The sequence below is a fragment of the Poecilia formosa genome, unplaced genomic scaffold (genome assembly GCF_000485575.1).
Source record: "Poecilia formosa unplaced genomic scaffold, Poecilia_formosa-5.1.2 Scaffold764, whole genome shotgun sequence".
In the NCBI taxonomy this organism is placed as follows: domain Eukaryota; kingdom Metazoa; phylum Chordata; class Actinopteri; order Cyprinodontiformes; family Poeciliidae; genus Poecilia; species Poecilia formosa.
The window spans coordinates 83,407-108,999 of NW_006800703.1; the positions used below are offsets into that span (position 1 = coordinate 83,407).

Consider the following 25,593-nt stretch of genomic DNA (forward strand, 5'->3'; position numbering starts at 1 on the left):
CAAGGTTACAATGATTTAATGCACTGTATTTATATTTAAATTTTGCTCTTTTAAAAATATAGTATTTTGTTTTCATTCTCTATTCTGTTTTTATATGTTTCATATTCTATCATTGTGTGAATTTACTTGCGTTGTCATTTTGCTGCTCTTGCAACGAAATTTCCCCAATTCTATTCTATTCTATTCTATTCCATTCTATTCTATTCTAAATTAGATATTATGTAATCACTGAGTTAAGTTTACATACAAGAGGGTTTTGTAGGTGATGTACAAGTCATTCTTTCACATAACCGTCTGTAAATAATCAGTTATTGCCTTTTTGCTTTTCATAAAATGTTTAAAATCTTAGAAGGCACTCTACTGTGTGTTGCTCTTCGGGTCGACTGAAGGTTTTGGCCTCCAAAACCTTCGAAGGAAACAAAAGGAGAGATTTTAGAGCCTGTTCATGTGGGTTGATTATCATCATTCTTTATTGGTGCAGGCAGATTTGGGGGTCTTTGATGGATTAAAAAACTAATCTGTCTGATTGGGGATTGTGTTTTAATTAAGCCCCATGCTGGGAGAACTTACTGTACCCCATCCACACTGGAGAAAAGAACATTTCTTAATGAACCATGCTGCATTCCAGTTTTATCTCGTTTCAGCTGTCAGTTCCACATAGATCCCAACGTACAGAATAGTTTAAGATATCACACTTCCTGGTTTTATTTGGGTAAAGTAAAACTGTTGAAGTAGGCGCTCTAAAACAATGTTCCATGTGAATAAGAATAGCAGTTATTGTTGTTTTAATATAACATTGCTTCAGTACATTGTTTTAAAGAAATTGCCACATTTGACCATGCACACAAATGAAATAAAATATCAGAAAGATGTCTAAAATAATCGATTCAACTGGAACAATGTACTGACGTCAATGAGAAACACTAAAGTTTTTATTTTTGCTTTGAATTTAGTGACATTAATTCAAATTAACTGAAGATATCACAATTAAAATGACAGTTTGGATATTTTTATGTATTAATTGTGAGTGGGTAAAAATCTGAGTTCAAGGCTAAATATTTCAAGCATTTTTCTTGCAAATTTAGAGCACAGTAATAACTTTTGCTTTAAAATGGTAGTGAAGATCACCTCCACTGGTAACTTGCAGTTCTGGTCATCAATTCAGTTAGTTGCAGCTAGTTATATCTACTATGCACATTCAAAGTCTGAAAATTTGCCCTTTTGTTTCCTTTTCATACATATTTATCTCAATTTCAAGATGGAGTGCATCTATGAAAAGAAATGTTGCCACAGCTCTTTGGTTGCTTTTGGCTCTGGATTCTGACTTATGTGAATTCTTACATATTAATAAGCTCTGATCTAAGCCATTCCTTTTGGAGCTCTGGATGTATGTTTAAGGTTGTTTCCTGCTAGAATGTGAACATTTGCCTGAGTTTTATGTTTTTCGTCCAGGTTTCCCATGTATTTAACTCTTCTGGCCCATCTGTTTTCTGACGAGGCCACTTCTAAAGGCAGTTAATACAAATTTGTGTTTAAGATCATTATAGTTACAACGAGTACAAATGAACACCAAACTTTACTGAATCTTTTTGAAGTTTTGCATTGAGCTCTACTTTGTGTACTCCCAATAAAATCCTGTAAGATACATTGAAGTTTGTGGTTGTAATGTGACAAAAAGTGAAATAGTTCTGGGGGTGTGACTATTTTTTGCAAGGCACTGTATGTTCCTTGCAGTTTTTTTTTTGCTGACATCATCCTCCCCTATGCAACCTTAACTCATCCTAATTTGGTCTAAGTACCTATGAGCCATTCTGACCAAAGCACACGCTGTTAAGGATCCAAACACTGATATCTGAGGACATTAAGTGTTGACAGCCGCTTCTGTACAGAGTATTTGTCGGACAATTGAGAGGTTCAGTTAAACAGTGTAGTAAGTATTTGTCATTGTTTAACCTGTTGTCTCTGCACGATTTGGGACAAACTCAGTGATTAAGTAACAGAACAATGGAGGACAGAGTGGATTTTAGAGACGACAGAGTTCAAAACAAGATGGATGAGTTACTGGGTTGAACTGTTTTCAGTTTAAAAATGCAGTAGATGAAACAAAATTAAAGGTTTTCATCAGTCAGGCTCTGATGACTTGACAAATTGATCGCAGCTGTTGCACTGATTACATTTTTTGCTGAATGATGGCATGGGCTGTAAATGACAGTAGAATATGCTATTAAACGTTGTTTAATAGTATATTAAAGAGTGTTTCTGCATATTTATGTCCTGTAAATATCAGGACAGAAATGATTACATTTTGTAATCTTTTGCGGAACAAGATGTGAACGGTAGCTTTTTTAAAAATCCACCAAAATCCACACATAAATCCACCAAAAAGTAGAAAATGCAGTTTAACAACTTAGAGTTCAGACCTCTATCCATCAAGATTTTACTTCTCTTGACTGGAACCTGTTGCACAGAGGATTCTGCACAATAATCATGCAAACAAATTAGGACACCTAAGAGTAACTTTAATCTTAATATGTTCATTCAGTTAATAGATAGTCACATTTTAGCTTAAGTATGATTGTTTTTTCTGATTACAACATTCAAAACAGGAATAAACTGGTAAAAAAAATAAAATAAAATAAGATAAAATAAAATAAAATAAAAAAGGAATCCACCCCGTAATAAAAAAATACACTGCACATAAAGGAGTTGTGTGCTATTACTTTATTATAGAATAAAGTACTGGAGATAATTTTTAAGAACTTCTCTATAAAAAAAAAATCCATCCATCATTTAAGCCGGCTTATCTTTACAGGGTCACAAAGGGGTCATTGGGCATTGGGTGAGAGGCGGGGGGCATCAGACAGGTCATCAGTCTTCACAGAAACTGTCAAATATAATGTACATTTCAAAACAATTAAATGATGGTGTTCTCATATTCATAAGTCATCTCTTCCAATTTCTCCTGTTTTGCAGAAAATAACGTTTCAAAGAATGTATATCTTTTTACACGTGATGGGCTATATCTGAATGTGCCATTCTGAGAATACTGGAAGTATGATTGATGAAAAACAAGAAGTTAACAAAAAAAATTGTCAGGACCCTATCCTGTTTGCGATTCATTGCGAAATAGATATACAGAAAAACAACTAGATGCTCTGCTATTAATTTTGGGAACAAAAAAGAGGAAAAGAGTGTCAACTTTAGACATTCAGTTGCTAATATTGTGAAACCTGTGGCAATACTGACAAAAGTGAATTATGGGTTCAAAGTTTCAATACAATAATAACGGAGCAAACCATTACGCTACATAATCAGTTCATATACTGTTAACCAGTTGTAAACCAAGCATTGATATTCTTCATCCAACAAACAAATATATAAAAACGTAATGAAATATTCATTTGCGTTATTTACATAACGTAATTACAAGGAGCAATTGAATATGTGCTCTCCTTTAATTGAAAACCAGTGCGATAAAAAATGAGGCTGGCCCTTTAAGAGATGTTTTGCTGCCGCACGTGCTTGCCTTATAAGGGAGCAGCAACAAACTGTGACCGTTAGTTACCTTTGCTGCGCTCCGCATCGAGCTGCGCTATAAAAGCCTGCCTGGGGAGAAAAAACAGTTTTCCTAGACACTGACAAAAGAACAAGGAGGACCGCGGCGTCAGAGGGACGCAATTGTTAACCTCGTTTTTCACTTCTGTTTGAGAAAAGGACTTTCAATTGATGAGAGGCAGAAGAGCGAGTGAACACATTAAGATTAAGGTTGGTGACTTCACGTGCACTTCTGTGAGTTTTACGCAAAGATTTGGAATTTCTTTGTTAAGACGAAAATGCCGTACCACATATTTCATCGCTTTTTGTCTTGTTGTTAGCATGTTGTTAGGCTAACTGTGTAAATCTGGAACTGAGAAGAAGAAAAAACAGTTTTTTATGTTGTAAGGAAAATGTTGTACTTTAATTGAACTAATGCAATTATCTGCAACTTTTCTTCATTTTTACGTCTGTAGCTTAAACCAAGGGTGCAGTTTACTTAAAATTAAGCCGTTTTGCTAATGATAAATGTCACGTTTTTCTTTTTCTTGTACCCTCTAATTTTCTATTTCGACAGCGTCTGAGTCGGACTCGACTCTAGACGGGAGTCTGTTAAAAAGTATAAGCAAATTACATCCGGTGAGGGATTACAAAAATAAAAGAGCTGCTGTTGCAAAGTCTTAATTTATTGCTAAATAACAACCTCATAAATGACCATAACTTGAAAAACAATTTTTGTTGCTGCTTTGTCTATTTGCATATTTAGAACAACACGGTCTAATAAGAGACAAACAGGAATAAAACGGTCATAGGACATAGTTTATGTCAGGTTTAGCTTTATTTTGTAGGTTCATTCGCCTTTTTTGTCGCTTTAGTTTGTCTGACTTGACGAAGCTGTTGGTCAGCGCCGCTAAACTGGATGACCGACAGTAACCCCCGTTCAACAGAACAATGAGATGAAGCACAAAAGTCAGTCTGGAAGGCGATTGTTTTTTATAATCTCATATCCTATTAAATACACCTACCGAAAACATAACAAAAACGTTTGGCTCATGTCTGCTTTAATTTATCTTACATTTAAGTAATTTCCATTCGACAAAAAAAAGTCATACAGTGAATGTCTCTTTGTGTTTTTTAAGATACTTGTTTAATCCGTTCCACCCTCCAATATTTCGTTTGACATGCATGCATAATGCGATGCTGCCACGTCGTTGAAATATTGTTTTTTTCAGATGTGCTACGTTGGAGCCAAAAAGTCGTTTTACATACAACATCGATGACTATCTCCACTCTTTTTTATATACAAGAAAAAGAAATAACTATGTTGATCAGTTATCATTTTGAGGCGCTTTATGAGAGCTAAAAAGACAATGGCGTTGAAGAAAGGGGAAAAAAACATTCTGTCTTAATGTGATGTAACACGTGAGCGAGGAAAGATGGTAAACAAGTATAAATGTGATTTTTGACATGTTTTATGCCACTAGAGGCGCCATCGCTCTGCACCAGTCACTGAGCTAAAGAACCCCCATTTTTTTTCTCTGCATACGACGTGTAGATTTCGACCCAGTATTTGTCTCGTTCAAATGCGTAATGGAGTCGAAAACAATTCGTCGCTGCATCAAATAAAAATGAGTCTTATGCCACAGTGGAAATTTGTAGAATGATGGCAATACATTCATCTTTGTTCTAAGGGTTTTAGTTTAAAACGGATCGGCTCATACGTTGAGAAAAACGTATGAAAACCAAATATCCGCATTTTATCAAGACACGACGAGGGATTGTTAAATAAAAAAGACACGGTGCCTGATATGGCTTGCTTTGTTATTCATGTCAAATGACGCAGTAGCCTAAAACATGACCAGATTACTAATTTACAGAGATCTGTGGAGCAGTTGTGCTGTGATTAATATAATTTTGACTTGCTTACTTAGTAGTAGTTGCTACCAAATCAAGTGACTCACTGGGGGGTGAAACAGATGTACCCGAGCAACAGATAACCTGGCTGGATCGCTGTGTTTGTTCATGGATCCCAAAGTTCCTGTTAGTTTTTATTATGAAATGTTAAGTATTTCAGTGGATTTTGTTATACCTTGCACATTTTGTGCACATTTTGTGTAAAGTAGGAACTGATTTTAGGACAAATATAGATGGACATTGTTGCATTGTTGATCTATTAGTCTTTTTTGTAGGTTGGGGGAATTTTCACATCTGTTTCCCTTCAACATATTTGTATCCAAAGTAATAAATTGAGAATGATTGAGTGCTAAAAGCAATCCTTGCATATTTTCTTTCCCTCAGTGAGTATTCATCCAACCCTGATAGTGGTTAAAAAAACAAGACCAAAGTTATTTGATTTGACCAAAAGTTATTTGGTCAAAGTTATTTGCTTTAAGACTATTTTTTAAAAATTGTTTTAAAGTAATAGAATGTTAGATTTTACAGCAAATCAACTAATCAGTATGACACGTTATGTTTGAACATCACTGTCCTTGACTTCGCCGTGCTATGGTCCCACTGTCCACTGCAGCCAATCAGCTTTAATCTGTATAAAGGACATTATGCGTGGAAAACAGGATGGCCTCGATTCTTCCGCCAATGAAACGTGAAGTTTCACCACCTAACTCCAAAAAATTTGGAACGTACTGAATGAAATACAGTCTTGAGTTTGTACGGAGAGAGAATTTGGGTTTGCTTTATAATTTTATAAAGATTGGATCAGTGAGATGCACCATTCCTCTGGTCTAGGTGAAAGGTCAACATAATGTCAGTGCCACATACAAAGAGTTCTTACTAGAAGAGTTCATGTTTCTAGATTGATGAATAACATCAAAATACAAATAATTTTCAAAGAAATAAGATCACATTTCACTTTAAAAAATAAAGCTGTTTAATTATTAATTCTGTAAAGAATAAACAAGGAGAAAATAATGAGTTGAAGCCATTCATAAATTTTGAATTCACATCAAAAGGATTCTGAGGTGTTATCTGGCTGGAGCCAGTCTACTGAAAACTTTTCATGGGCTCATGAAAAGTTCTCCTCCCCACACTGGCTCCCCCATCCTCTCCCCACCCACTCATCCTCACAGATGAAGTGCTTGAACTTTGGACAGAAGAGTTTACATTAAGGGGAGCTGAATTTGCAAGAGTTGGCAGCTGTTTTCCAGTCGGTTGGCTGAATTTTGTTGAGCCTCGCTGGTATTTTGGCAGCTCTGTGTTTCAGGTCAGAGGAGTTTTGTTCCAACAGGTGAATGTTCTGGCATTTTACTGTAGTTTGCATCAAATGGCTTAATTTTAAGATTATTTGCTCTTCCAAGAAATGCTTGTCATCCACTTTGAGCCTTCCTCTTGCTATTTTTTTTCCTCTTATCGTTGCGTGTCTTTGGTCATCTTCTATAGATGTAATCACTTTCTGTTCTGTTTTCAAATCCATTTTTCTGCGTGAGAGCATCCTGTTTTCTTTCACAAGAACACAGCTAAATTAAAGAGACTTAACATGCGTCTGTCATAGCTGCATAACTGTTTCTCCATGACAAGAAAAGTGTAAATTAATGGTTTTGATATCTGTTTTTGAGTCATCTCTGTGTTTTATGCTTGTTGTATTTGAGCCTGTGTTTTTTTTGTGTTTTCTCAGTGAGGAGCTGGAGTTGGCTCGTTGAGGTTAGGAAGACGGCAACATGGCGGTCTCCACTCAGCTGGGTCTACTGCTATGGAAGAACTTCACCTACAGACGACGACAAACCGTAAGTAGTCTGTTAATCACTGATTTGAAAGAATCATAAACTCAGCTGTAAGTTATGAACGTCTGTTATTTTTCTAAATCCTACTCTTTCTGTGAACTTGTAAATTTTTGAGCACACATTTTTAAGTATGTCTACTTATGTAACCGAGCTAATATTTAGAGATGCAACAGGGGGCAATAAATGTGGAGCCAAATTTTGCTCTGATTTATCTGTGGACAGCCGAGTCAATATGAAATAAAAAAATATTCATTTGAACACATTAAACTAAAAACTCTCAGTTGACAGTTTTTAAACTGATGCATTTTTTTTTAAAGTTTCTTACGCTTATATTAATCTGGACTACCTTAAAACCTATATTGCATTGCTTTGTGCACTTGGAGCAAACAAAAAAAAACCAATACAGTTAATAATTAAAATTATAGTAACACAATTAAGATGGAAAAAAATAGGAAATGCAAAATATATTGCATAATTTAGGGACATGCTTGATATTTCTTTTTTACATCTTAAACAAATCCTTAAGATGTAAAACCTGGATTGGGCAAATCAGACTTTAAGAAATTCCCAAAAATGCACGGGGAAAGAAAAGTCAATACATCTCTACTAATATGATTTTTATTTAAATAATTATACAAAATGTTGAATAATTTCCCAACACTGCTTGGACTCATTCACGTTTCCAGCTGGTTGACTTTAAATCCAACGTTTTTTCTTTTGTGCTTACTCACACGTATTGTTCTCATAAATGGGTAGAGAGGGAGTGATGTTATTGTCCTCAGAGACGTTTGGATGGAGAAGAGTTGCAGTGTGGAGACTGACTGAGTCAGAGATAGATGTGAGGATGACACAATCATTGGTTAGATCTATTTATCTGGCTACTATCATGTGCCGGTTGATGCCCACACGCTCAAAGTTATGCAAATTAAATTCAGTCTGACAAGTTAACATAAGTGCTCCTTTATACAGAGGGGGGTGAGTTAGTCTGCATACAATTAGGTCACTTCTCAGCTCCTCGAAGTGGCAGCTGTGGCCGCGTGACTTCCTCAACAGTCTCCTCTGACAAAAGGGATACAGTGCATATTGTAGAGACAGCGACTCTGTTCTTCATCCGTCACACTGCATGTCTGACCCGCTGCTTCAAGTGGGCAGCTGAAGCTCAAAGGCCATATGGTGCAGACGGAAAATCCCATACAGATCTCCCCGTCTCTGTCTCGCTCTCTAGCAGCTTATCAAGCAATTTACTTTACTCAGATTCATGGTGAGATTCAATGTTTGTAAAGTAAAACAGTCAAATGTAGCTTTTCTTGAATGAAATACTGGAAATGAGGTAAAGGAATCTGCAACGACTGAAGAACAAATGAAAAGAATCAGTCAGGAGCTGATTAACTCATCAGTTGTGATTTGTGTCTAGGAATGATTAACGCATGCCCGTCATCCTTTGTCCCTTAGATCCAGCTGCTGATTGAAATCATTTGGCCCTTGTTCATCTTCTTCATCCTGATATCAGTCCGGATGTATTATCCTCCCTATGAACAACATGAATGTAAGTAAAAAGAAAGTTTATATGGAAACATTTCTTGAAAACTTTATTCAGAAGCTGTAAACCTTTTGAGGGAAATGCAATGTTTTGCTACCCACACAAAAGTTAAATTTTAAGTCTTTGACTCGTTGAAAATTTGAGGACCTAGTATAGAACCTTGTAGTAAACCGCAGGTAACCGTCAGTGAATTAGATTAAACTTTATTCACTACCAGTATTGTACTAACAAAACACATGTTGAAGAATGTCATTTTAAAACAATAAAGAGGATGCTGTATCACTGAATTGTTCTATTATGCTATTTTTAGGCAAAACATTTGATTCTCAGAAAGATCAACATGGTAGTCATCTGAGGTCCTTGTTATTGACGCAGAAGGAGCTATCTGCTTTGTCAATATTTGTTTGCACTATGTGAATCTGTGACTAAACCATCAGCTGCAGGAAAAGTGCAGCCGCTTTCTTTCTGCCACGTAACAGTTCAGCGACAGAAAGCATGTAAAAGTTATTAAAATGTGTAACACATAGCATCTCAAAAAGGCTCCAACCTGCAAAATTAAACCGAGCCGACAAAGTGAAGAAGTGTCAAACCTCTTCGACTCCCTTTCTACTATTTTATGAATAGCTTTTTATTTGTACATTTGAAACAACTGCTACTGACAAAACAAAGAAACTAAACATTGAGGTTATTTGTGAGGAATACCATGTATCTCATTATTATTTACAGTTTGCTTACATTTGACCTATTGTGGAATTTAACTTATCATGAAAAATGTTTGCTTTTTTTTCCCCAGGCCACTTTCCTAACAAGGCCATGCCCTCAGCAGGTACCCTGCCCTGGGTACAAGGCATTATCTGTAATGCCAACAATCCCTGCTTTCGTAATCCGACCCCTGGAGAGACTCCAGGCATAGTTGGAAATTTTAATGACTCCATGTAAGTAAAGTGGTTAAGAAATGTTTTTCTTTATGCTGTTTAGTATTAACTCTATTAACATTTGTTCAGAACTGCAGAATTTGTTTGTTTTTACTATTTAGAAGACATCTTTGTGTCTTTTTGAAGCTTCTAAGAGCGTTGTGTAATTGTGTTTTTCCTCTTGCTGTCGTCACCAGAATTTCCCGTCTGTTTAACGATGCCAAGAAGATCCTTCTGTACACCCAGAATGATAAGAGCTACGAAGGCTACAGGGGAATGCTGGGAGCCCTCAGAAATCTTCAGAAGAACCCTGCGCGTAAGGACACGCCTTTAATTATCCACTTGTTGTGTCTTCCAGTTGAGAAGTGCCCTACTTTCAGTCTCACTGGGGACTTTTTATCGTTTTCTCACCATTCATCAGCTGCAGCACCTGTGTACTAACTCAAACTTATTGGAGCCCAAGGTTATGAGTCCAATCTAGCATTCACTGTAGGTACAAATTAATTGCAATGAATAGTGTCATATAAAAGATAAACTAAGTTTGCAGTTTAGCAGCCAGTGTTGCAAGTAATTACCGCCACACTCCATCAACATTGGTGGGCTGGTAGGGAGGGACGGTCTGCTCGTACGTGCTGTCTGTGGTACAGAACAGGAAATGTATGAAACTGTAGACTCTACCCTGGCAGACAAAATGTAATCAACGCATAGATTGGCTAGTTTGTTTTCACTACACTGTCCCTGCTTCCTGTCCCAGTTTAGTTACAGACAGTCTGCTGCAGATAACATAAACACTTTCTTCTGAGCCATTCAGGTCTTTACTGGAACAGTTAGGATTTATGATGAAAGTAAAATTAAATACATTAAACCTTTTTCGTCTCTGATTTAAATGGTTTTAGTTTTTTTTTTTTTTATTAATTTAATCAACAACAATGAAAGGAAGAAAAACAGAACTGTGAGGATTTGGGTTTTTGTGTGTATTTTGGTGTTAATTGAGTCTCTCTGTATTCGTGTCTACCCCTTGATTTCCAGCTGTCCCTAGTTTCCCCTGATTATCCTCTGTGTGTTTAACCTCACTCGTGTCACCTGCAGCCTGTCGTGTGTCTAAGGTTCTGTATTCCCAGTGCTACCAGTGTCTCTGTGTTCCTTTGCCTCGTCGCTCACCTGTGCTGCCTGGATTTCTGTTCTCCTTCGTGTTTGGCATTAAAATGATCACTTCTCACAAATACCTGGGTCCACAACATCCTATCGTCACCATCTATAACTCCAATTCATGACGAGAACAATATGTAAAATGATCTTGTAGAAATAACATGATATAATAGAAGAAGATAAAATAATTTAAAGTGTAAGACTATATTAAACAACAAGGATGGAATAGCTAATGGTTGCTTAAAACTACATTTATACCACTTTCTTATGCCCATCAGTATACTTCCTCTATCTAAATGAGAGGACATCAACATTATGTCTCATAAGACATCAATTTAATTTTATACTGAGCAAATTAGATCTTCCTTTAGAAATTATGCAACTAAACTTTTTGTTGTTGTTTGGGCTGCGTCTCAGTTAGCCCGGAGGTAAAGCTAATTGTATAATCACTTCTTGGAAGCTATTCTAAGTTTTAATCAGTTTTAATCAAGTGAGATGTCTCTTCAAAGCAAAAGGCCAAAATAGGATTTTTCAGTCATATAGTGCTCACAAAATCTTTTTTTCATTTGTTAGTTTCCTGCTTCAAACATCGGCAGATTCCAGTTATTGATTATCTCCCACGTTTGAAATGCGTTTGGTTGTAAGATGTGAAACAAATTGAGCAGGAAGCATCTGAAATATTTTTATTGGCTCAGAAAGCTTCTGTGCACTTTACCACAAATTATTTCTAAAGTTAAACCATATTTCTTTCTGCATTTGTCTCAAATCCGCAAGGGAGAATGCACTTATGCAGAGACGTCTCTAACACGATGCATCACTAAGCAGCTGAAATGGGAAGTTTTCTCGGAAATAGCAGCTCAGATCAAAGTGTTTTCTGCATAATCTCACTCACTTCTGTTGCTGATAACAGCATTGAGCCACTTTGAAGATGTAAAAAAAAAGAAAAAAAAACACATCACTTGTTGACATATACAGCACATTCCACACTTCCTAGCAGCCCTTAAAGAGATAAATGAATCTTTCATTACAGAAGCATAACCTCACACAATTTATATGTAAAATAAAGCCGTTAAACTGAAAACATTAGTCTGTAAAAAAAAATTCCCCGATGACTCTCCCAGTGATTCCTATGAAATACAAGTACCTGAAATGTTTTTATATATATATATTTATTTTGTTACGAGGGTATAACTACAACATTCTACTATTCAAAATGGGAAGTACAAGAGAACATGCAATTTAATTAAGACTGATATGTGTTAATGTTGTTAGCTGCAAGAAAGAAGCTACTTACCAAGGCTTGGAGCAAAAACTGAAATATTTTAAAATCTCCAAATCTGAGGCAAGAGTTAAAGAAAGAGCTTGTTTAGTTACTGAGCATTGTGTGAAGGATGGTACAAATTGTCCACAGCTAACATCACTGTCTTCAGTGCTAAATTATGCTTCATCAGTGAACTTCAGTGTTTTTTTTTAATTATTCATTTTACACATATTTACAAAGTCGCCAGTAGATGTGGAGTGCACTGTGTGGAAATAAAGTGGGAATTTTTTTTTTTATTTTTATTTTTTAATTTCATCAGAATTATGGTGACGTGATCTCCTGAGTAATCGTGTATTTCACTGGGAGTTGCAGCTTCCCAGTGGGACGTCGATTAGGCTCCATTAAAGCTCCCTGACTGTTAACCGCTGAGGGTTTAAGTCATTAATACTCACACAGAGCTGGCAGAGGCACACAGGGGCACATGAACAGCTATATTTGGAGAAGAAATCTGATGCCAAAATATTGACGATGCTTAATCTTAAATCAGAAATTTCAAAGGACCCACACACTTCAGGACCATTTTTTTTTCAGTCACATGTCTCTTGAAAACACTCTGTTCTCTTTCACTTCCTCCCTTGGGTGTTTCAGTCAAAGTCAAGTGTTTCCTGTGGCTGTTGGTTTAGATGTCATTTGATCTGTATGCACAAAAGAACAACATGGAGAACCATAAGCAGTGGAGTTGGGAGACGCATATGATTTAAAGAAAAAAAACATGATTTAAAGCTAAAATATAAAATTTAATTTCATACAGTACTACAGAACATCAGAAAAGGAAGTATAAGGGTAGCAACATCTTCTTCTTTTGCGAAACTGTTGTTTATGATAAATGGCTGTTAAAAAAATCTGTTCCTCTTTTTTGTTTACAATTCTCCAAACTGTCTTCATAAACCACAAAAAGAAAAAAAAATCACTAGAGGGGAAAATAAAAAGAAAATGGCTTCCTCAAGAAACGCTGAATGTAAGAAAAGTTAGTGAGGAAGCCAGTTTGAGACAGAAGGGATAAAGTATTTGGACTAAAGTTGGACGCCCCTCAGTAACCTCTGCAGACTATTAAATTCAGCGCTCAGTGGAAGCGGGAACACTCTGTATTTTTGTGTGCTTGTGTGCATCTCTGGTACCGCTCAGCTGACTCGGGCCGGTTTCAGGAAGGGTCCGGCTTCTTGGGAATGCAGCAAAGCACAAAGAGCTTTCAGACTGCGGGGAAGATGAATTGTGTGTGTATTTGGAGACTCATCAGTATTCAAATGCTTGAAGTGGTTCGTAATCATAAGATAAAGTCAGGGATTCATTTCATATGTTGGCTCATTGTTGATGTGTTACTCCCCATTTCATTTTGCAACTTTGAATCCCTCCCCCGAAACATTTGGACAAACATTCTGCATTGTTGAATCTGGCAACTCCCTTTTATGAAATACCAATAATATTTCACTGAGCACATTTCTTTGCAACTTAAAAATGTTTGCAGCTTCCTCCTGTTCTCTCTTCTAGCGTTTCCAAGACGATTTTTAAATCTGAAAGTTTAACTCAATCAACTATGCAATTTTGTTTCCTCTCCTCCCCAGGATTCAAGCTGAAAGACTTCTTGAGAGACGACGAAACGCTTTCTCACTTTCTACACCACAACGCATCGTTCTCTCATCACACGTTGAAGCAAATTTTGGAGGCTGACGTCAATTTGGAGAAGGTAAAATATTAGGATTGTTGCAGATAAATCACAGCGGTTGTGCATAAATCTAATGACCTTGGCTTTGCAGTATCTGTTGAACTAAAGGTTTCAGCCAGAGCACAGCTAAGCCCTTAATACCCGGGGGGATGGAAGTACATTGGGTTGGGGTTGGATGGATGGATGTACAAGCTACTGAGCAGTAGTCCGTCTCCCATTTGTTTGTTTTTTTTTCCTGTATGTTTATCATTATTTTTGATATGATTTTTCCCCCTACATCTAATTTTCTGTTTTTCCCTTAGCTGAAAAGATAAACTGTTTTTTCTTCAGCGTCCATTTCTTCTTGTTGCGTGTTAAAAGGAAATTCTTTAAACCTATCCTCTTCCATCCATATGAGCTATATCTGAATAAATCGAACCACGTTCTCTGACCGATTCTCCGGCCCTTCCTTCGCCTCTGCTCTGTGGCTGCAGTCACATGATTGCTTCGTCTTTCATCCCTCCTCCCTCCTAGTTCCCCTCATGTGCAGACAGAGGCTGTAAATCAAAAACACGTTACACCATCTGATTCTACACAAACCACCCCCTCTGCTCCTGCTGCCCCTTCCACCAGGCGCTCATTGATCACAGACGGGAACGTCTCATAGATCACGTAGCTCGCCAGGAACATCGCTCCACCGTAGGAATGACAATTATGAGACTGTTCACATTGCTGTACCCGTTTCTGTTGACATATAATGTAATATAATAATATAATATTTTATTCTGCAGCAAAAAGGTGAACACACACAGGCCGACGTTGCAGGAAAACGTGTTTTGAATTCTCTGTCTGTCAATTAGTATGATTCCCAATCCTCCCAACCGGATTTAAGCCCTGATGTTTTTTCCAGTGAACAGATTAACAGCTGTGTTATGTGTGTGTTTGTGCAATTGTGTGTGCGCGCATGTGTTATGTTGTCTAATAGATGGGATAGCACAGAGGGGTCAAGGACGTTTAGAGACAGGCGAAGGGAGCTTCTCTTGCTCACAAACACACACATCTTGACTCTGTCGCCAAAAAAAAAAAGAGCCTGTGTTCCCTGTAGGTTCCAGAAAAGGACATTTTGTTACTTCACCTTTCTGCGATTTCTCCCACTAGAACATAACACTTTTCTTTTCTCCAGAGCAGGGGGGAGATAAACAGTAACAAAACAAATTATGATGAAATTGGTTTCTTGGAAGTCTGAGTACATTGTTTGTCCCAGTATTTATATTACCAGTCCTTACTTCTTTGCTGTTTTCTGCTGGTTTTCTTCAGTCTGTTCAATCCACTGACTTTTTTTTCCTATTAGTGAAAGACAATCTCCAAGTAAGCTGCCTAGTGAAGCAAACATTTTGATGCAACATTGCTTTCTAAAACGTGACAAAATGTTATATTAAATGTTTAATATTTGTGTCTCTGAAATGTAAATTGAAATAGTAGCTGACTGTAGGCCTAGTTTAAAACTATAAATAAGAATTTTCTGGAAAATCAACCTGACTCACATTAGACAGATTGTCATGTTTTATGGTCAGTTTTTCTTTCTGTTTTGCTATTTAGTTGTAAAACCATAACTATTTAAAATAAAAAAATAAAAACTACTCTCTTTTAAACAAGCTTCCAGGCCGAGGTGTCCCTGGTGACATCACATTAGTCAGCTGATCAGAGTTTGAGTGCCTCCATTTTTTATCATTTGTTTCATATTTGAAAATGTTTTAATCACAATTCTTAATAAAAATGTGTTTTGTTTGCATTTTATAAATAGATGGAACATTGTCCAAGTCATTTTTGAGAAATTGTCTTGAATATCTGGGAAATTTCTCAACAATAAACCATACAGAGACCATTTGAAGATTATTTTGGCAGACTGGACTGGAATTTAAAACTTCAATTTGTGTCTTAAAATCTCCAAAATGCATTGTAATTTGTGGAATCAAGCAGTTTTTTTGTTACTAGGTGAAAAAACATGAGTTTGTGTTGTTAGGCTTTATTTGTATATTTTAAGAGGAATACATTGGACTACTTTTGACCTTTTGAGTTTAAATAGCTTTGTTTCTGTATTTCAGGTGCTCACGAAAGGTTTTGGATTCCATCTCAGAGATCTTTGCAACGCGACACCGCTGGAGGAGTTTGTCCACATTGCAGACCGTAACGTGTCCCACTTGACTCAGGAGATCATCTGCAAATCACCCAGTGACTGGCTGAACAAGGCTCAGAACCATTTCCTCTCCAATTTGGACTTTCTGAAACCAATTTGGGTGAGTGATGAATTTTTTTGAGTTATTTTCAGTTTGAATTTTGACATCCTGATAAAACCATTTTTTTCCCCTGTTGATAATTATGAGTATTTATTCCAACAGCCAATAGTTTAATCATTTTGCTTGGTGCATTAATTTGTTTTTTTGTACTTCAGAGTGTTATCATTATAAAGGATTGGTTCAAATATAAAAAAAAAATACTCCTGACATCTAGATGTTTGTCTTGTATAAGCAATGTTTTCTTTACAAGAATTTCCTCCCTTTCCTGTTTGGTGTTGACTCTCCTCTGTTCACAAACGGTCTCCCCCTTCCCATAAACTTTTGACCTGTATACAAATCATTATGAGGAAGGATGACAAAAGGTGAACAAAATAAGTTTGATGTTCAGAACTTAAAAGCAACAACAAAAAGTCAAGAATTTCGTCAAAAGTCAACATAAAACATAGTGATGTTCAATACGGTTTGTTCTATCAGGTTTCTTATTATTTCAGCATAGAGAAAAAAAACATGCCTTGTTGATGACATGCGAACAAGCACTGACTATATAGGATATGATTCCCAGAAAACAAACTTTGTCCTCAAAACTGAGCACAAACTTTGCGAAACCCTTTTGATGCAATCGTGGACAATCTTTTCAACATGGGCAAAAAATGTTGTATGAGGGCAAGAACTCTTGCAACACTCCCAAATTTTCTCCCATCTCTTCCCTGACTGTGAGAATCTGTAACAAGGAGGAGGAGAGAAAATATAGATTAGAAGTAAGACAAAGGCGAACAAGTCGGGGAGAGAAAGTTGAGAGTTCACTGGAGTATTGTTGGTTTTTTCCTAGAAGGCTGTTCTCTTTTCATTGACACCTGTGCTTTATCAAATGTCCGACATTCCAGCACCCTGCAGCCTAGAGTGATAGGTGAGAGCTCTCAATCACACATTCAAACACCGGCGTACCCAGACCGCACAGAAAAAAAGAGGAGCTCAAATCCCCTTAAACATCTTTTTCCTTGCCTCCCTGTCTTTATGATTTTCATTATCACAACCTTCATTTTTTCTCACTTCTTACAATTTCGTGACACTTTATCTTGTCTAATCGAACAAACAAGGAAAAACTTCTCTGGAGAATTTTGTAGTAAAAGAAAGAAAGAAGCCATTATTTAAGAAAGATGAACTGAAAACTGTTCATTGTCTTTGGCAGAAGGATGTGAGTTCAGACCCCAAAGCTGTCCAAGACGTCTCAGCTGCGACCAACAGCCTCCTGGAGAGCCTTGGCGTGCTTGGCGTTGAGGTAAATGAACCGCTGACACGGACAGAGAGCACCACCCACACAGTACCACATGCAAACACGACATCCAAATTATTTGTATCCAAAGTTCAGTTGTCATGTTTGTAACTGAAATCAATTCCTAACCACACAGATAAACTGTCAGAATTCAACCAAAGGTAATGGTGTAGCAATTTGTATGCACTGCATTTGGGTAGATTTGGTCAATATTTCTGAGTAGAAACAATGTAAAGGCCAAAAGACACGCAAGTTCGTTTATCCAACCAACTGCCGTGCCCCACCCCAAACAATTTTTATGATCATTTTGATATTCTGGTTTGTAATTTATATAACTGAAATAGTGAAAAACTTGTTAAATATAGTCCAACAAAGTCAAATGTCAACCTTTTGCCTCACAACCACAGCTAAGATGTCCCCTTCATATGCAATGGCTGCCTCAAATATTGGCTTTACAATTAGCCTTGTCTCTAAGCTAGCAGACCTCTAACACAGAAACTTTACCACATGACTTCCAGAAGATACTAACTATACCATATTGAGATATTTATTGTCAAAACAACCATCAAAACCTTATACCTCACCGCATAATAAAAGAAATGAGACAACCAGAAGCAACATCTGACATTTTTCACACTGCTTGAGCAAAAATTAAACCCAAAATATGGTTAATATTAGTAACACCCTCTTACGTCAAGAGTTAACCTGACAGAGAACCATCTACAACTGGAAATATGTCTTTTGTTCTTCAATAAAAGTAACCGGAGTACATGAGACTTGACCCAGTGAAACATTAAGTGTACCATCACTGATGCTGCACGTAGCAGAAAACCATGAAGAGCCACATGTCTGACCCCAGCTAGTGTAACTGAGTCTGCAGTGTTGGAGTGCAATGAGAAATCAGAGATGCAGCAATTGGTTGAGCATGCTCACCAAACGCAACACAACCCCCTTTTCTCTCAAGCTCAGGCTCTGCTGATCTGACAAAACATAAAGACCCAGCTGTCTGTGTGTGTGCGTGCGTGTGTGTGTGTGTGCATGTGCATGCGTGTGTGTATGTTGAGGCTTCCTGTCTAAGCAGCTGACAGATCCCTAAAGAACCGCTCTTTTCTTCCTTTACCAGTGAAAATGTTGCAACTTTGAGTCAGAATTTCCTTTTTCCTCTTTGCACAATATTTAATTCCTCTTTTTGATTGGAACAGCGTAAAGGTGAAGCTTTTGACATCATTGTTAGAATAATTTGAAAATTTAAAGGTCTATGTTTTTCACAACTAAATAGCTGTTCTGTGGGCACAGTGCGGTATACTTGGTTACAATGACAGAGCAGCTGTCATCAGCTGATATGCAAGCAATGGCATGTTGTTGCTAACAAAATGCAGGGGACCAATCTAATTTGTGGTGTGTGCTTTGGTCCAAGGTTTTTAAATTATTTGTAAAGCAAACTACAGCCTTACTGTAGTTGCAGAATGTTTTGTTGTTTTTTCAGAACTAGATCTTTCACACATTTGGACATGAGCGAAAGAGAATGTTAAAAATATAAAATTATGGGATTATTTTCTTTTCATATTTTAAGAAAGCTGTCAGAATAAACAGAATATGAATAACAAAGATGTCATGCCACACATTCAGTTCAGTATTTTTTTAGATACACAACATGATTAAAATCATAGGAAGCATCCTACATAATTCTGGCACATTTAGATTTGCAGTCATAATATCTAAATAATGTTCTTAGCTGATTTATATGTGACTTTTCACAATTCTACCAACAATGTTATTGAGAACAATTAAAAATGTTTGATTAAAGACTTTTTGAGTCCTTTTTTAAGATCATCATTCTTGAAATTTACGACTTGCAACTCTAACCAAAGAGATTATTATAAATCTTTTTAACACCGTGATGAAGTCCTGGTGTATAAACATAATACTCAACACAACATAGATCAAATCCAGTATCAAACTGGTTGCTTTCTTGTGGTCATGCGTGTGTGTGTGTATTGAAAGGGCTACGTGTGAGAACTTCATTTGAGTCATCAGGTGGACATTTTCCAGCCAGTCACCCCCTAATACAGCAGTAGAAAGGGAATCAGTGTTCAGTTTTTCTGCTGACCATTATTTTGCTTTCCTCTCTGCTCTTCTTATCAAAACAACCTCAGATAGCCTCATTTGCCATTCCTGGTGGAAAAAAACAAAATTTCCTCTACACCGCATTCTTTGCAGTTTTATTCAATTTCCAGCAAAAATCAAGCCAAAAAAAAGTCTTGCATTCTCCAAAACACATCAAAAGTTAACTTAATATACTCTGATTTCTTGGAAAAATGTGTTCAGTATCTGTTATGCTTGTTAAAATTTCATTGTGTGATCAGCCTTTGAGAAGCTCTTGTCTACATAGCTGTGTGCTGGAGTGGAAACTTGAACTTTAATAACCTCACAGAGGCTGTGAGCTGAGGTTACTCTGGGACAATTCTGTTCTTCTGCCTATCTGCATCCCAGTTTTATTTTCCATGTGTGTGCAGTTCAGGACATCTACATTCTTGTATAGAGCAGGTATTGCTCATCGAGCCACCTCGCCAAGTTAGCGTGGGAGTTTGTCTTGAAGGGAATGACAAAATGATCTTCTTCCCAAGAAAAACGCTCATTCACACAGACCTACAAACACAGTTTTGGCGTCCAAAGTCACCTACATGCACATGGTGATATAAAGACGTGTCACTCAGAAGGTTGCACTTTGTTTGTGTGAGAAAGGTTGTGGCGAAGAGGATGTTGGTACTCTTAAGTGGAACGACAAATGTAAGCATCTGCCACAACACACAGAAAACCTCATGAGCAGCGAGTGTAAAATAGCATGCAGCATTTGTACACACACACACACACACACACACACACACACTCACGCCATGCACTATTTCAGATGAAACTGCAGGAAACGAGGTTACCCTGATGTAGCTGCAGACTCAGCTGCAAGGTAAACCGGGTTTAAACAGTAACAGAGAGACTGGCTCTCACTTTCTCAAGTTTTGAATATCTGTTTTAAGTGCCATGGGAAAAAATAGACCCATAAATATATGAATATGTAAACAGCACTGTTTTCTGTTATGCAACAACCAGGAAACACTGGATGTTTGCATATCATCTTGTCCATATGTGCCTGTGCGTGCATGTGTTTCTTTGTCTGCGAGTGCAGAGTTGTGAATAAATGTCAGGATAATAGCGCTCTACTTGTGGAGCCAGCAGAGGTTTGCCTGTTGGGAGAAATGACCGAGAGTAACCTCTCTTTGTTCTCAACCCTCCCTCTTTTTTCACCTCCTGCTTCTAACACAGCCACTTTATTTCTTTCTTTTACTCTTTCCTCTTTCTTTTTTCTCTTTCCTCTGTTTTTTTTCTTTCTCTCTTTCCTCTCTCACTCTATTTCTTTCTTTCTTTCTTTCTTATCGGGTATAGTTCTTACCCCTCCATCCTTCCACCCATACTTGTTAAATGGGTGAGATCTCCCTGTTATTCATCCTTCTTTCATTCCTTTCTTGTCACGAGTTGAATCCCTGATTGCATGTTTAGTTGAACCACTAGGAAACATAGTTAAACCTGTGCTGACTTGTCACTTGACCTATGGTAACCTGGCTGTGCAGTGAACTCGGTGATGTCAGAACTCATATGACTGCTGAGTGCTGACGGTATAAAACCCCGCTTCCCATTTCTCACACTGAAGAAAACCAAAATGTGACAAAAACTCAAATTGCTCTCCATTGGAGACAAACACAACTACAGAGTTTATGCCAATTTCAGACAAAGACTGCAATTCAGACATAAGTTCTTTTCACGCATTATCAAGAAATCCCCAAACAAAGAGGAGGGCTGTGTGCTGTTTTGTTCCAAACATCAGGATTCTTTCCAGTTTTTAACGCACATATTTCTGCCTCTGCGTTGGCCTACAAGTATCAGTTTGTGAGTTGTTGATTTGCTGCAGAGCAACAACATTGTTGCTGTGGCATAAACACTCGGCATGATGGTTGTTTCTGATGAAAGACACTGTGCTGACTCGCATTACGTGTTATCTAAGCTCTTCCCTTAAAAGCAGCGCAGACCCTCTCTCACACACGCACGCTCGGAGGACTGGGAACAGCAGTTAAATTTATCTTAGTCGGGCAGACGGTCAAGTGTTAAGTGTCTCCACCCCTCAGAGCTGCGCTTCTTTACATGTATCGAATGTACACGCACTGTGCGCATGATGACTGTTTTAAACCGAGCTGTGGCAAACGAGAACCTGCCAGATGTGGATTTTTATGTCTCGCATCTTGACTGTCAGCTTCAGTACAGGAGAAACTGAGACTTTTGAGGTTTCCTGAAGGTGTGAAAAAAGGTGTGAAAAACTGGGGGAAACTGAAACCGTAAGCACAGAGAAAAAAATAAAACAGTGAGATAATCTTTTTTTATGCCCAAAGGGACTAATTTTGGGCATAATTTTTGACTAAAATCATCTATTTTTAAAAACATTGGAAAAAAACAACTCACAGATATTGAAAAAAGCAAACTTTGAGTGTTCTATCAGTTGTCCATATAACTCTATGGGGTGCAAAGACTGACCAGAAAAATATCTGATCCCTGAATTTCCAACTGGTCGGTCACCAATAAGCTCCAATTGTGTTGAAAATGACCAACTTATAATCACAAGTAAAATACAGCACAAGTAAAAACATGACTAAACTATGCTTTCTAAGTGAATCCATCCGGTTTAATATTTGGAATTAGCTTTACTCTCTCCCTAAGCTTAATGTTTGCGTCTCTCTCTCGACAGCTTGCCAGCATGAAGAGCTGGAAAGACATGAGGAAGGAGATCCTGTACCTGACTGCAAACTCAACAGGTTCTCCGAAGCAGATGTACCAGGCCGTGTCACGTATCGTTTGCGGACATCCAGAGGGAGGCGGCCTGAAGATCAAATCCCTCAACTGGTATGAAGACAACAATTACAAGGCTCTGTTTGGACACCACGGCAACGACAGCGACAGTGAGCCCATGTCCACCTATGACAACTCTTCAAGTAAGCATCCTGGTATTTGTTTTAAATATAAAATAGTTGTTTTTGTTCAATACTCAAACTGCGGTTTGTGTTTCTCTTTTAGCTCCTTACTGTAACAACCTAATGAAGAACCTGGAGTCCAGCCCCATTTCCAGGATGATCTGGAGAGCCCTCAAACCTCTTCTGATGGGGAAGATCCTGTACACCCCAGACACTCCAGCAACACAGAGGATCATCCACGAGGTACAACAGATCCCTCACAGTAAAGCTCATTATCAGAATACCTCCAGTAAGAAAAAGTTGACCTAAAAGCTTTAATTTTGCAGGTCAACAAGACCTTCCAGGAGCTGGGGGTGCTGAGAGATCTGGGCGGCATGTGGGAAGAAATGAAACCTAAATTTTGGAGCTTCATGGAGAACAGCGACGAGATGGACTTGGTCAGGGTGAGTATGTACACTGACATCATTTTTGTAGACAAAACATGGCTGTGTTCCTAGTGTTCCTTCCTGTTCAGCCCCAAATAAAATTCAGGCAACTTGAGGGCATGTATGTAATTATTTATCCTGAGTGACCCGCACAGAGAGTTTGTTTTTTTTTTGGGTCACTTTCAAGTTCTAGGGCAGCAAAGAAAGATGGATAATAATAAAAAAAATAATACAACCAATCCTAAAAACAGACATGTTCCAAGTACAAAATCAAACCCTGCATTCTCTGAACACATTAATATCAGAGAGTCAACCACACAGAGCTATTGCTCCACTTCCTCAATTTAGATGAGCAGTTTTTAGTGGGCATAGAGCTCATAATGTGGTTGTTTTATTGATGGGAACTTTTACCCAATTTTTGCCGCCTTCTTTCCTTAACAAACTGCTTAAACACCACCTCCATCTAGTGGTGTATGCTTGTAAAGTACCTTGTACATTTTTCTAGGAGTTAAAGATAAACTTCTATTATTTTTGTTTTTGTCCGTAACGTATTTACTGTAGAAGCCCCCACCCCTGGGGTACTTTATTTAACATTCAAACAAAGATGTTTTCTCAATAAAAAAACAAAAAAGATGAACTTGTGAAAAATACTTTTTTATTATATTTATCAGAAGAACATGTATCAGAACAATTCATTTGCAATTGGTAGAAAATAGAGCACAAAGCAGCTGCTCTCTGAAACCAGAAGGAATGCAGTAACCATTCAGAGGTTTTCCTTTTTTACACAGTTGCTAGACATAAATCATCTAAACTGTTCTGTTTTTCTTCCAGTCCCTGCTCCAAAGCAACACCGGCGCCGCTTTCCTGGACGCTCAGCTCAGTGAGACCGAGTGGAGTGTGTCCGATGTGGCGGACTTCCTCACAAAAGTCTCAGAGGACCGCAGGCCTTCAGGGTCAGCTTACACATGGAGAGACGCGTTCAATGAAACCGACCGTGCCATAAAGACTATTTCACAGTTCATGGAGGTTAGTGACTTACGGATTTTATTTTACTTTTCCATTGCAAGGCAACAAAACAGAAATCTAGACCATTAAACTACATTTTTACATAATCTTGTTTTTTTACCCCCAGGGTTTACATGGGAAATTATATTACTGTTAGTTTAAGATCCTGTCAGTAAATCAGAGATTCATGACTCTTGAAGTAGTCTGAAAAACTTTCTCTGTCTTTGGATAAAACCAATAAGAAAACCAACGACTGGGGAAAAGGGCGTTAAATGCCGATTATGTTTTTAGGTCATCTCCCTGTGAAATCGTCATTAATTTTTCCAACGATTTTGCTTGACCTCAAATACCAGCACAGCTGTTAATACAAACCTTGAAATTAAATGTTCTTCTGCTTCACATGCTTCATCAAACTCAAAGCCATGTGATCTGTATCACTTAAATAAAACAAGGTCAGCCATAAATCCTCCCACTGTTAGTCAGCGCTTATTCTCTGTACTTGTTTTGGTCTCAGGAAAGTTCTTTAAATATCTGCTTCCACCTTCATAATGATCTGATTTCTATTATTTCTTTTCATGTCATGTTTGATCACGTATATTTTAAGTTTTATTAGTCTTCCATTTCCTTCTAACACTGTAGATTAAAAACAAATATAATCAGTTATGTATCCATTTCCAACTTTTACAACCTCTGACTAATGTTCCACTCCAAACAACCCAGTGACCTACTGACTTTCTTTAAGGAGATCCTATAATCTATATATACGGTCGTTTGTTGCAGTAAAATCAATATTACAGCTCATGAAACTTCACCCTTTAGTGGTTTCTATGTTGTATTTCTCTGAATTTGCTCTTCTGAATGTTTAATGTTTATGAAAGTTGGAATGAAAAAATGTGGTAAAATTCAGCTCATGTTAGATAAACAAATGAAGGGTTGATCTGTGGGAGGGCTGAACAGATCAGGTAAAAAATTCTGTGGTTACTCTGTTTTAAACTCAGAATGAACTTTGTGAACTGTAAAAGGTTCATAAACTGTTTTATCATTAACAAGATAACAAGGATAACTCAATAAAATAGATTAAATGGTAATAACAGTCAATCACCTAACAGTTAATTGGACCTCTTATAGTTTTATTGGCACAACAATATAACAATAAAAATTCTGAATCACTGCAGCAACATTTTCTCATTATATCCTTTCCCTACTTGCCTGATTTCTTCGGCTCGTTTTCTAACTCCCTCTTCTTTTAGTGTGTGAACTTGGACAAACTGGAGTCGGTCCCCAACGAGGAACGCCTGGTCAACAAGTCCATGGGTCTTCTGGATAACCAGAAGTTCTGGGCGGGAATCGTGTTTCCCGACATCGCTCCCAATAGCACCGACCTGCCGCCCAACATCAACTACAAAATCCGCATGGACATCGATAACGTGGAGAGGACCAACAAGATCAAAGACGGGTGAGTGGCGACGGGAAATAGTTTTTTTTAATTTTTTTATCTTAGATTGTTTGTTTGTTTGACAGTTTTCACATTTGCTTTCTTCGTCACTTTGCAGATACTGGGATCCTGGTCCCAGAGCAGACCCCTTTGAGGACCTGCGCTACGTCTGGGGCGGATTTTCTTACCTGCAGGACGTCATTGAGCAAGGAATCATCCGAGCCATCACTGGTATTGAGGAGAAGACGGGCATTTACATCCAGCAGATGCCCTACCCTTGCTACGTTGATGATATGTAAGTGATTG

The 25,593-nt window shown here is 37.7% G+C and overlaps 1 protein-coding gene across 1 annotated transcript; it reads left to right on the forward strand.

Moving 5' to 3' along the window:
* Window positions 1-3,561: 3,561 nt before the first annotated feature.
* On the forward strand, window positions 3,562-25,582 carry LOC103131457 (ATP-binding cassette sub-family A member 1-like; the record flags this gene model as incomplete). Its single annotated transcript, XM_016666663.1, has 14 exons — window positions 3,562-3,789; window positions 7,166-7,274; window positions 8,724-8,817; window positions 9,605-9,746; window positions 9,923-10,041; window positions 13,758-13,879; window positions 15,943-16,134; window positions 17,324-17,413; window positions 22,200-22,443; window positions 22,526-22,665; window positions 22,749-22,865; window positions 23,679-23,873; window positions 25,103-25,308; window positions 25,406-25,582. Coding segments are annotated over exons 2-14 (1,904 nt in total), but the record flags the coding sequence as incomplete, so codon positions are not given.
* Between the last annotated feature and the right edge of the window lie 11 nt (window positions 25,583-25,593).